The 14,003-nt window shown below is 32.8% G+C and overlaps 1 protein-coding gene across 4 annotated transcripts in view; it reads right to left on the bottom strand.

Annotated features, from left to right (window-relative positions):
* LOC140059096 (uncharacterized) overlaps positions 1–9,821 on the bottom strand; it is a 40,724-nt gene extending 30,903 nt beyond the window's left edge. For 2 of the 4 annotated variants that reach the window (XM_072104935.1, XM_072104938.1), the window contains exons 1-3: positions 7,746–7,993; positions 1,120–1,353; positions 314–439 (exon numbers count right to left, since the gene is read on the bottom strand). In XM_072104935.1, coding sequence (XP_071961036.1) covers positions 314–439; positions 1,120–1,353; positions 7,746–7,821 — 436 coding nt within the window. In that variant the 5' untranslated portion in view covers positions 7,822–7,993. Of the gene's footprint in view, positions 1–313; positions 440–1,119; positions 1,354–7,745; positions 7,994–9,693 lie in introns of those variants that run through there. The other 2 variants (XM_072104937.1, XM_072104936.1) reach the window with 2 other exon arrangements.
* Between the last annotated feature and the right edge of the window lie 4,182 nt (positions 9,822–14,003).

Raw genomic sequence — 14,003 nt, 5'->3', positions numbered from 1 at the left:
AATTTAACTAAAAACACTGGCAGCCAATTTGACCCTTTTGTTTGCTTTAAATTCATGTAAATACATTCTTTTTTTCAATCGGACTTTTTTCAGGGGGACAATACATCTTTAAATGCATATAAATCTTATTCAGGTCCTAGACTAATATGCCGCTCTTTAACCTCTGAACCTTTAAAAATGTAACTAGCCACAATAAACATTTATTAGAAAAAAAAACAACGCCAAAGGAGCTCAAAACATAAACCAATCCAAAAACTGTCGCCATTTTTTAGAAACTAGAATTACCAGTTGTAACCTTTTTAGATTCTCTTACCAATGGTACGGGAGCACGTACTAGTTGCATAATTAACAGCTAAACTAGCCTCATATTCTACACCATCAAAACTATAGGTTGTAGACTGGAAAGCAGGCTTGTTTAAAGACGCTCTAGTAACTCCCGCTGTAAAATAATAGAATTCAAGGTGTTTGCAGTATATTCATTTTGCTTAGAACTGCATATGCTTTAATAATATTTTGTTAATTAATCCTTTTAAGAATTTTCTTTGTTCTGTTTATCTAATAAATTGGGAGGTCTTAAATTTGGAAATTGACCAAGCGGTCAATGTATCCCCTTTATTGCGTTTTGCCTAGTAACAACAATTGACCAATAGGGGTAAACCTTGGTTTGATAATTTGGATAACATTAGGGCATGTTCTTAGATTATTTTTCTTTGCCTCTGTTCATCGGACTTTCAACTTTATATGTTTTCCAATTTCGAACAACGTTTGAGTTCGATAAAGTACAAAAAGAAGTTGTAAATAATATTGTACTAAAGGAGTACACCATTCAAGTCAAAGAATATTTCGTTATTTATACGCTGTACAGTTTGTACATTTGAAGCTATTTTTTGCTATTAATTTGGATATTGGCTCTCTATTTTAGAGAGCTAACATTTTACTGGTAAAAAACAGGAAACCCAAATACAGGCGTAGATATCGCAAAGAAAATGCTACGCAGATTTGAAGACAGCGTTAGAAGCAATGATCTAAATTTTGCTTCAAACCAATTAAACTTCCGAATATTTAAAGTATTGGACACACAAACATAGGGCTGTGACTACAAAGAACATTTAGGCCTACCTCTTAAGATTCTTACATTAAAGTTGCATTCATCAGTATTACCCATACTGTCAGTTGCAGTACATGTTATAGTACGACTAGAACCAGAATTAAACGATGAACCAGAAGGTGGCGTACAAGTTGCAACCAGATCAGTATCAACATCATCAGTTACTGTTGGTGGATCCCATGTTACAGGTTTTGTGTAACGAGAATATGCCATAATATTATTCGGACATGTTACATTTGGAGAAACTGTAGAGGAAACACAAATTTTATACAAATTAATAGTCAAGTTATATGAGTTGAATGAGGATAATATTTTTCACGAGTTAAAAGATTGACTGGATTTCAACGAATGAAATAATTATTCTTCCCATTCAAAACAGTATTCAAAACATTTATTATTATTATTATAACGATAACAGTTCAATCGCGCATCATTAATATTCATTAGCCTACACAAATTCTCAAATTGACCCCCGTGCCATAAACTAGAAGAAACAATTCAACCAAATAAATGGCAAGGTATAGGCTACAAATAGGTGTTGGCCTTAGAAATTTGTACTGGCCGCTGTAACATGCCTGTAGCTTCCGTTTAAAATTTAGATACATTACCAAATTGGTTCAATTCAGGTGTAATCCACCATTATTGCTATATTATTAGCATTTTGTATTTCTGGCATTTCCATTTTAAGCGCATTGAGACTCAAATGTATATAAGTCAACATTGTTATTCTATTATTAGAGTGGACCAATAAACCAAAATTGTCTGTTAAATGTATTGTTACAAGTTTTACTTTTATGTACTGTATTTGTTTTTTTAGTAGCTAAACCAACGGCATACAGTTAAATGATTTCAATGAAAAACAAATAAAGCTTTTTAACTTAAGTATAACTTTAGATCAAAGTACGATAACAACGTTGGTTTCTTCATGGACGGAAACAATACATGGTAAAAGGGAAGTCATTAAAAAAGGAAAGAGATCTAGTTAACTAACTGCTATGTAACAAGTGAAGAAAATATACCATAATATATGTATACCCATTATAGGTAAAATAGGATAAACAATTACATTCTGACAAAGTTGATATATTCAAAACATTCATTCACTGCCGCGGCAGTGCAACTTTTATAGAATAACTTAACTATCCTTTTAAAACGGTCACGTCGCATACAGTATTCTACAATATCCATTCCGAAATGTACGCACGTGCATTTCACACTCACGTCATATTGCGAATTTTGGACAAAAAGTGTTTTGAGAGCGCTTTTGATTTAAACATTAGCGCGAGCCTATCTTTACCGCTGAGAATTGTATTGAGAAACCCGAAGACTTCACGCGAGCGAGACGAACTGACTAAGAACATTATTACTATAGATTTTCACTTCATACACGCTTATTATTGAACAATAGTTAGTATAAATAACTGCTAGTTAATTAGAGACATTCGATGTTACTAAGAATACTAAAGAAATTACTTATAATACAAATTTAAAAGATTTATAACGATTCTAGTTTAGGTAACATTCGCCCATTAACAATGAAAACAAACAAATCCTGCGTAGAAAATCGCGGAACTCTAAAAAGTTTGTTTTAATATCACGCTAAAATTGTTTCCGAATTTTTAAATACATATTTGTAAATATTATGTTAAATTTCAATATCTTTACTTTTAATCCTCAAAAAATCAAAATGTTGATATTTTTTAAAAGAATTTTATGATCATTTGAAATCGGGTATATTTACTATCGATCGCGCTCCGCCGGTGCCCGAGTAGGTGTGTACGCGTCGCTTTTGCAGGCTCTATTCCCAGTAGCGAGTTTCGGTCGCGCTAACATAAGCAATGTTTTCTACATTTACATGCATTAGGGGTAAATTATGTTTAATTGTTTTTACCGCATAACAAAATTCCCAAATTTATTTCTTTTCTTGCCTAACCGTTTCTGTCACCCTAAAATCAATACTTTAACTGCATAATTTTAAGCGAAAATAACATAAAAATAGGCCTACTATAATTTGATCACTTCTGCGCAATACTTTAAAGTTGTTGTATACAATACAATTATTTTAAGAATATAAATAAAAACACACAGAAACTAATAAAATGGCAACTAATTGAAAAGTCAAACTCATTTATTTCATCAATTAAATATTTGAAAAAAATCAAATCAAGCAAGGTACTGCTGTGTAGGCCTTAAATATGATTACTGTATTTTTTAGTTTTAATTTGTATAATGGCCTAGGCCTAATAATATAGTACTAACAACAAGTTTATTTCTAAAGGCAAGAATAACAAACAGCTTTATTTATTTACCTTCAATATTAAATCTATGAGAAACCTCAATTATGAGAATCATTTAAATTTCTGTCACCGTACATTTCATTATAATGAAAACCTTTAATTTAAAAGACATTTAATTAATAAGAGCTGGTCAAATTTTTTTGAATGTCAACATGCTGTCCATAAATAGCCGCTTTCAAGTGATGCAAATGTTTTCTGGAGTCAGATCCTATAAAAAATATAGAAATATAAAAAGTATGTTAATTTAAATATGTATTTGAAAGATGGGCTAGAGGTATACTGCATGATAAATTAGGCTGAAAAACCTAGCATGTGGTCCTAGGCCTACTACAAGGCCTAGCTTAATGTTTTAAATCCCATAAAACGTTTGAATTTAATACAAGTACAAAATCTAATTTATATAGAGTTGTAAAGTGTGGTACATTCAGTACATTAATTAAAATAAATGAGAATGGGGCCTAATATTAATAAATAAACATGTAAAAAAATTGGCCTAAATGACTACGTGTGTATCTTATACGCATTGATTAACACGCAGTACGCGTTGGACCATCAAGGCTAGGCCCAGCTTCCCACAAACCACCGTTATACATGTGATTTGTTTACCTATTTCAATCGCCATTTAAAAAATACCTGAAAATATCAACATGCCCATTTTTTGTCAAACGAATATTTACATTACATAGTAACTTTTTATTTAGTCACTCGTTTACTCAAAAATTGAGGAATTTTTTTATGGTCTCGAAAAAATGTACAATATTATTATTGATAAAAACCGTATAAAATCTAACAAAAAGAAGGGCAAATTCAATGATTACCTGACACGATCATAACTGCTATCCTGTTCCAAAAACCAAGTCACGTGCTTCTTCAACCCTTGCTTTAATTATTCTCATGAATTATTCATAAGGAACTATAATTTAAGGCTTTCAATTGGTTAAAAGAGTTTAACCCTATTAAAATTTTAAATTCACATCATTCTCCAATAGGGTTGGTGAAATCTGTCCATAATAGGTTACTTTTCTGTCCATAATAGGGGACTTTCTGTCCATAATAGGGACTAGAGGGCGCTGTTGTTTGTCCATAATAGGTAACTTTCATAATTGGCTGTCCAAAATAGGCGACTTTTTGTCCACAATAGGCGAGTTTATTGGAGTAGTGCGCCATTCATTGTGTTGTCCATAATAGGTGATTTTGTTGGCGTACTCGATCGTACGTACGTAGTTTATTTCGCGAGTAGAAGTAGTATTATTAGTTAATACTAATTTGCTTTCTCTTCAAACTTCGAGGCTACCTACTGTAGGCCTAGCTAGTAGGAGGCCTAATTAGTATAATTATTTAAGTCTCTCTAGCCGCTAGGGCCTAGGCTAGTCCTGTTTTAGAGTTAGGCTACCTCAGTCAGGCATAGATAGTACTACTACTAGCTTATAGGCCTAGCTGGAGTCCATTTGTTATTGTCCACTATTACTAATGAAATGTGAGCTTTTTTTTTCTAGGCCTACCTTACAGCAGGGGGTACCTCCCTGCTACAGTAGGAATAAAAATGACATGGGCTCATATTAGGTAGATAGGTTTCCTACTACAAACAACTAGGCCTATCCTCATTATCTGTTTTTTTATTATTTTAATATGAATATACAGACTCATCTCGTAACTATACTGCCTAACTGCAGGTCAGGTCTGGCGGACTAGTCACTATACAGTCTTTTACTAATACCACTGCCACCACCGCCCACTACTATACTTTAAAGACTGAAATCAGCTACTACTAGCCTAGTCTACTAGACCTATTGGTAGTTTGTCTTCAAATCACAGACATCTAGATTGCTAGATTGACCTTTTTGTTTTTTTAAATTATTTTTTGAATGAATGAGTCTTATCCAGACAGTTCGGACAGTTAGTAGGTTGGCAGTATAGTAGAGCCAGAGCTATTGTTACTGTATGTTATTAATTATGTCATCTATTTAAATCTCAATTTTTCCCATATTTTTTGCATGTATCAAAGATTGTGTACAGTGTATCTTCTGATCAATGTTATAGTACAGTAGCATGGACATTTCTATTAACTAGGGTAAGTAACAGATAGGCCCAACCTACAATTGAAGAAAAATACTTTACATACAACCCACTAGGCCTACATCTTTTAGGACATTTTTCAATATGACCAAGATACTGTAAAATCCCAAGAAGAAGCCTATTTAGAAAAAGTATTTGTTTGCAAAAGTAATCTTCGGAAAAGAAGGATACAATTTAGTCAAACATTTTCAGAGAGACAAACTGAATTTTATCAGTACCGTAGTAGAAAAACTGACAATACATGAAAATTAATTTTTAACATTCTGATTTGAAATATTCTATTCATTTGAATTGCTAAGAAATTAAAAGTAGATATTTTTTTTTTATTTCCATTCATTATAAACATTACAATCACAGTACAAAGAATAGATAAATCCACTAACAAATTCATGCAGACAATATTTCAAAATTTAATTGAATGTTATATTATTAAAGCATTCATTCAATAAAGCATTTGTCTTTAAAACATTTAATATCAGTTTTCATATAGTGAGTATGGTAATAATTGACTCTAACAACTGGTATAAACTTAAATTTAGTAAAACAATCCTACATATCTTTTTTTTAAATGCAATAAAATATTTAAACATAACTGTTTCCCACCATACAACATGAAAATTTGTCTCAGCATTACTAAGATTGAAGTTTCTTGCATTATACAATACCTTTTTTTTATTATAGGCATACAGATGTTTGATATTCTGCTCATATACAGTATGCTGCTGAAATGAAAAAGTACATCACTTCAACATATTATTTTTGATCATAATCATCGATCAATAATTATAGTAATAAACATAATCATTATGGTGCATTTTATTTATCCTTGCTATTTTTTAAATTGTAGTTTAACCATGTTTTTACACTTTTAAAAATAATATAATTCAGTATTTTTTAAATGTGATTTAGATTTTGAATAAACTGTTCTGAATACAGAACAAAGGTGTTGATTGTACACAGCGTGTATGTAAACTTGATTTGTCGTATTTCTTATTAGTATTAAACATTAAAATTGATTCATTTAATTAAACAATATAATAAATGGATGAGATGTGCTGCTGTTGATCCACTTTAGACTGGGATGGTTTGTCATTGAGCTATGTGGATCCAGAATTTTGAAATAGGGGAGGACCTAAAATGACGAAATGAAGTGCTGAACTGTGATGTCTTTTTCAATATTAAATTGATTTTTATTATTACTGTTAACAAAACAAAATAAGTCCAAAGAAACAATACATTGAAACACCAATGCATTTATAAAAATAACAGTTTACATTTCATTATCTTAAAAAAATAAAACTTTATCAATATTATTATTAATATTAGAGTATTATGGGGTATTTTTTATTTTTTGTAAAAGAACGTGTGGGTTCGTTTGGTGATTTATTTAAACTTGCAATAGTATGGTAAGTTGCGTAATGTCTGTCCATACTATCAAACCTAAAATGAAGTTCAAATTAAATTATTTGTTGCTGAATAAATTTCACATTTCATTATTATTAGTGGACAATAACAAATGGACTAGGCCTAGGCTAGTAGGCCTATATAGAGGTAGCCTAACTAACAGGACTAGCCTAGGCTAGAAAGACTTAAATATTTATACTAATTAGGCCTAGGTAGCCTCGAAGTCTGAACAGAAAGCAAATTAGTATTACTTCTACTCGCGAAATAAACTACGTACGTACGAGTACGCCAAAAAAATCACCTATTATGGACAACACAATGGATGGCGCACTACTCCAATAAACTCGCCTATTGTGGACAAAAAGTCACCTATTTTGGACAGCCAATTATGAAAGTCACCTATTATGGACAAACAACAGCGCCCTCTAGTCCCTATTATGGACAGAAAGTAACCTATTATGGACAGAAAAGTAACCTATTATGGACAGATTTCACCAACCCCGCTCTCATTTCCGGGTGATGTTGTCGCGCTTCGATGAATCTCAGAAATCACAAATGACCGCTAGAGGGCTCACTACTTTTTGTCTAGTCTAAATGAATGTGATTTTTGAGTGTGAAAATATACGCCACTGTTTAGACCTTCAGATAAAAACCATGTAAACGATGTCATATTTTGCTCGCTTTTGTAAAAAACGACCACTTAAACAGCTCTTTTATTGAGCAACATTTAGGGTTCAATCATCTATCAAATTTAGATGGTAGTACTATATACACATAATACGAATATTTCTACGTTGTAACAACTAGCGCCAAAAATCACAAAGCGCGCTCTTTCCACCAAAACTCGGAATCAAACCTACCGTTTTGAGATGAACAAATGTGGCACAGAAGTAGAAATAGAAGTAATAAACTCAGCGAAACTCCTTTAGTAAACATTTCAGGATAAATGTTAATTAATTAGTTGTGTATGACGTTTGACGTGGAAGAGAATAGGTAACAAACACAACGGTCTCGTGAACTTTGGCACACAAAATGAACTGGAAAAGTATATTCGTAACTCATAATAGACGGAAGAGGCATTTGTTTGTTTATCGGTTTAGCATTCAATGTAGGAATATTTGGTAATACAGCATCTCAATTGAAGCACACTGGTTCCTGTAATGACGATGGTGACAATAGGCGATAATATGATGATGTATTATGGAAATTCCCTAAAATACCAGAGAATTCTAGATGCAGTAATAATAATCGGGTGAATCTGACAAATACCATGCAAAAGATAGAATTAAATTTTAAAACTTCTTTTTGAGCTTAATGATTTTATTTAATACATAAATAAAATAGTAAGATATTATTATTATTATGTATATTTTGCTGTAAAAAAGAAAATCGGTACTAACTAATGACGTTCTGCAAGAATGTATTCTTAGTGTATTCATAAACCACTAGATGGTACCATCTAGGTCGTGCCTACATAATGGTTCTGGACTATACAAAAATGTCAGCGTAAAAAACTTTTTTTTTTAATGTACGTATGGTACCGCAGGACTATATAATACATTGTCGTTTACAGAAACAAATAAATAGATTTAGATTCAGCACCCTGGGAATGACTAAAGCGTGGTTCTCACTAGCGACGCAACGCAAGGACATAACGCAACGCAAGTGAATTGATCAATCACAAGCGATGGCTTATGCGTTTGTGATTGCTAACTGTCTATAACTTCGCTTGTCGTTGGTTAAAACGCTTGCGTTGCGTTTACGTCCTTGCGTTACGTTATTGTGGGAACCAAGCATTACGAAGGATTAACATGTGACAAAATGAGTCCCAATTTGTGTTTGTATAAACATTATGATTGAGGATGGGGAAGAGGGTGGGTACAAAGAGGAACAATTTTAAAATATATTATTTATCCACTCCGTAACGAAATGTGTTTTATAGGCCTATAAATAGGCCTAATATACCACTAAATACAGTAAAACATTTGCGATTTAATACTTTGTTAAAACTGTCACGGTCATAGTCGAACCACTATGACATTTATATTTTTTGTAATTATTAATTATACAAACGTTGAGAAGCAACTGTCAGTATAATGTCTAAAAGTTTTAAGTTTATCTCTAAGGACCCATAGATTTACCTACTTGTGTTAAACCAAATAATTATACTGAGACCGAGGATTGGAAAGTTCCCTTCACCGCAAATCAATTTATTTTTATAAACGTATATTAAATCTACCGTATCAATATAGTTTGTTTTTAAAAGAAAATTGGTCTGTCTTCTTCAGTACTTGAGCTGTTTAATCGGTTTTCAGCTATCAAACACCATTATCGTAGAAGGAAATACGTAAATGCGAAGCACCCTCGTATTATTGTGTGCGGGTATTTTTCAAGATAGACATACATTAGACAGACATTAGACAGTGTACGGTATACCACCGTCGTGATTCGATTTGAGGATGATCCGCTATTGAGGCTAGCTTCAACCAAGCAGATTTGATCGTGTGAGGCCCGCCTTTATGAAGGGATAACTGGCGCAGAAACTATTCAGAAACACTGTGTTGATCAATACAATACAATACAATACAGAAAACTGTATTGATCTCCTTCCGTATGTGCATATATACACGTTATTTTTACAAGAACAAAAAACCCTGGAAGTATAATTAATAAATATTAGAACATTGCTATAACGTATAGTTATTTGATACTTGTGATGAACCTTAACACTAACCAACACTATGGTAAACCACAATCTCATTACACAATATTATTAACAGTTAACACTAAAATCAACGTTAAATATACCTGAATCGAATAACTATGTTAACTTGTACATGTACATCATTAAGCACCTTCCAACCATTATAATCGACGATTATAATGGCATAACACGTTCAAAGAATCATCGTAACATCGATATATATAACTTAATACTTCTTATACTTAATACATAATAACTTTTTGAAAATAAAATGTCTTCTCACGACAACGCAAAAGGCCTTATAACGGAAGAGACTCATGGTATGCAAATTAAGTTTACATTCCATCGCACGCCACCAACCGATTCTAATATAGCGGACAAAATCGAACCGCGACACCACGATCGGAAAACACTCCTATTTGGGGCAAATCGTTGAAGCTAAATTTGTGTTAATTGTCAATAACTAATTATCTAACTCTAACTATTTAACTAGTAAACAGGGTTACATCAGGTGGTTAAAATCAGTAGCGAAAGTAAGAACCAACTTTTTTTACCATCGAATAAACATTCTAGAAATAACGCGCAATTTACCGAATTTTGCCCTTACGTAAATTTATATATAGATACCTCAGTAGTCAATTGCCAAAATAAAATGATATAGACTATCTATGGTAATGCAACTATACCAGTTTGTTGAAACATGATTATTATACCTTTATCGTTTCAATACACTTGGAAAAAAACCGAACCCTTTATAAAGAAATAATTACGTTATGAAAATGTTTAACGTAAATGATGACATTGATATTTAAATTAACAATTAACTACAAGAAAGAGTGTGTTAAGCACTGTCTGCTTGAATTTAAATGTTCACATACAGACTTGGTTATTGGTTTAGTTTACTATCAGATGTAAGCCTATAATAACCGTGTATATGTATATGCATAGGCCTATATTTTGCCGATGACGTTTTGGTATGTTCAAATCTGATTACGAAAAGCTAAATCAAAACGATAAAGTAAAGTCAATGAACAAAATGCAGATTAACGCTTGATAGACTTAATTGAGTTATATAAAGCTCATTTTTCTTAGTTAGTAGAGTGTTGCTGAGGAAAGTAATCTGCAAAGGAATCATAAATTAAATTGTGGATGAACAAAATTGTGGATGAACAACAACAATATACAACTACAAAAGGAGGAACTAAGCATAGCGTTCTTGTTTCCGCGTATTATCAACCATCAACATGCCAGATATAAAAAACATACATGCAGATAATATATATAACGACAATAGACAGTACACTCTAATGTTGTCGAGAGCCAGAAATATCTACATGATAACGTCAATGTACTCTGGCTGCTCAATTGTTGAATAGATGTGGTCGCTTACATTGGGCCTTGCAAGCACATTAGGCCCTCCTGCCACACCTGATCTTGCATACACAATATAATCTGCTGCCATACTTTGCCTTGTCGGTACAATATGCTCTGCTGCAACACTTGGCCCTGCTGGCACAATGGGCCCTTCTAGCATAGTGGGTTCTGTAACATAACCAGAGGTTGGCAGATGGATTTCATATTCTCTATCAACCGTATTCACCACATTTGTACCATCTTTCTTTGTGCTCTTTGGAGAGGAATTTGCCCTGAAAGATGATCGAATTATTAAATTCTGTAATTACATCAATTTTTAAACTACGCAGCGAATCTTGTTTTTAGCAATGTCAGTAAAACCATAATTTTGCATATTTATTAAATGTACAGTATATAAATCAATTAGTACACAGTGTAATCTTTGAAACTACACTAATACTAATCTTCTCATTTGAAAAATACAAGTGCACAGCGGAGTCCTATCAGATAGAGGATATTTTGTGAACCCTCTACTTGTCTCGAATGATAAACGGTGTTCTTTGAAGTGCACACGGGTTATAACTGTGTACACTTGACCCACGGTTTATTGTTTTTATCCATGGAGACTTTTTCCACCTTACTGTAGATCAGAACTAGGAGCGAGTCGAGTATTGTTTGCTCTTTAGGTACGGTAACGGCGCCCCTGCATTAACCGTTCGGCCATTTGACTCACTATGATAGTTACAAGCGGGAACTACAAAATGAATCAAATTAAAAAAGCCACAATTCTACGGTCTACATTGTATGAAAAATTAGCACAGCGCTCTTCCAGTGTGTTTCAATATTACTCATCATGAACATTATACATTTGAAAAAAAAACCCCTGACAAGATATTTAATCATACAGAATGGCATAAATAATTACATGATCAACTCAATGTACTCAGGCTCAATTGTAGAATATGTTTGCTTTGTCACAGTAGGTCTTGTAGGTACTATAGACCCCGCAACAGACACGGCGTGCCCTGCAACATCAGCAAAGTCAGAGGTTGGCAGGCGAATTTCATAGTCTCTATCAACGGCATTTACCACTTTGGTACTATCCTTCATTTTGCTCTTTGGAGGAGAACGTAGCCTGTAAAATAAAGTAGTATGTTCTGAAATGTACTAGGCCAACATTTATTTATTTATTCAGAAAGAAAAATATTTTAATCAGACTATATTTTGCAGCATTTAGTTTGCATAACAATTTAATAAAGTGTAAGAAAACAACAACAGTAAAGTGTAGGCCTGTATTTCTTAATCGTTGACAACTTCTCATTTGTAGAGGAAAGTTTGCGTTGTGTTTAAATCGTTGTTTAATGAGCTATTGTCTAATTTAAAATGACAACAGCAAATTTAAGCACTTTGCTCTTTGCAAATAGTGCCATACAATGGTTATTAGTAATATTAGTATAGAAAAATTACAAAATCAATACCGATAAATAACAAAAGCAGCAAACATCACCAAAATGATGACAATAACCATTATTACGACAATCTTGTAACCGGGTACAGATGAACCTTAAAAATTAAATGACGGGTTTTAATGGAAAGACATTAATATAAGGTGTTTTTTTTTTACTAAATCGTACATTATCTTATTATACCATTGGAAGGCGTGGAATTATGAAATTCGTTTAAATGTAGGTCTACCGTCTACCACACAGATTAGTAAAACAATAACAGTAACAAGCTGACAACCTTCTCATCTTAGGATGCATCCAAAACTCATCTACCGTTAAACAACACATTTATTGACAAGAACCAAATCTGTATTATCTTTTGTTCAAGTCCATTTAAATAAAAAGAACATTACCACTGATTGTAAGTGTAAATGCACAGATCCCGGTATTACCATCTGTATCCATAGAAGAACAAAATACATCAGTTGAACCAATATCAAACAGAGAACCAGAAGGTGGATTACAAGTGGCTGACAGGTCGGTATCAACATTGTCAGTGACAGAGGGTTCACTCCAGGTCACTGTTGTCAGGTCTACATCTGAACTTTGTTCAATATCACTAGGACATATCACATTTGGATTCTCAGAATCTTCAGAAAAGTATTAGATTGGTATTACAGTATTCTACTAGCTAGAGGGTCATCTCATAAAATCTACGCTCTATTGGGTTTTTGAATATTATCAAGTTATGTTATTAACATGTTTTTTTAGCATCTAGTTTCTGTTTGAATCACCTACACAGTCCACGTATAACGGTTCTTTTAAAAGGATAGAAACTTTAGGCAAAATTGAATCTAATCTAAGCTTGTAGACATAAGTACATGATAATGGTATGGTACCTTGGTCACAGTTAACACCTGTCCAGCCACCTGAACATTGACATATATAATCATAGACATCATCAATGCAGGTACCATTATTATAACATGGATTACTTGCACATTCATCAATATCTAAATGTATTTAAATAAAAAAGAGGTAATAAGCAAGTTATATGTTACTGTGTAAATGAAAGATGTACTGTTTGTTTTGTCTATTTTCCTTCTTTCTTTCGTTGGTTCTCGTCAATTGTTCATCAAGCATCATTCATTCATTTATCGGATATAAGATGATAATACTAGTGTTACTTTAAAATGTACTTACTTATTTCACAAAAGGATCCAGAGAATCCAGAGAGGCAAGTACAATTGAACTCATCCTGCTGACTGCTACAAGAACCTGCATTCATGCACGGGTTACTACCACATATTGCAGCGTCTAATATTTATAACAGTGAATGGAGAATTATAAATGACTAGATACCTGTTTTTATTCCATACCTGTTTTTTTCTAAATCCCTAATGGTAGAGTATAAATGTCGAACGGAACGCATGGTTTAACAAAGTGTTAGTATAATGTTCAGTGTAATTTATAACCAAAATATACCTCTATTTACTGTAAGCTACTATACATGGAATTCTCTTATAGTCTAATGTTTATATAAACAATGTACACGTCACACAGCCATAGTATAATGTTTCACTAAAAAGATATTGGAGAAGTGCAATTGTTATTTA

The sequence above is a fragment of the Antedon mediterranea genome, chromosome 9 (genome assembly GCF_964355755.1).
Source record: "Antedon mediterranea chromosome 9, ecAntMedi1.1, whole genome shotgun sequence".
Classification (NCBI taxonomy): domain Eukaryota; kingdom Metazoa; phylum Echinodermata; class Crinoidea; order Comatulida; family Antedonidae; genus Antedon; species Antedon mediterranea.
This window is presented reverse-complemented; position numbering and strand designations above follow the sequence as displayed.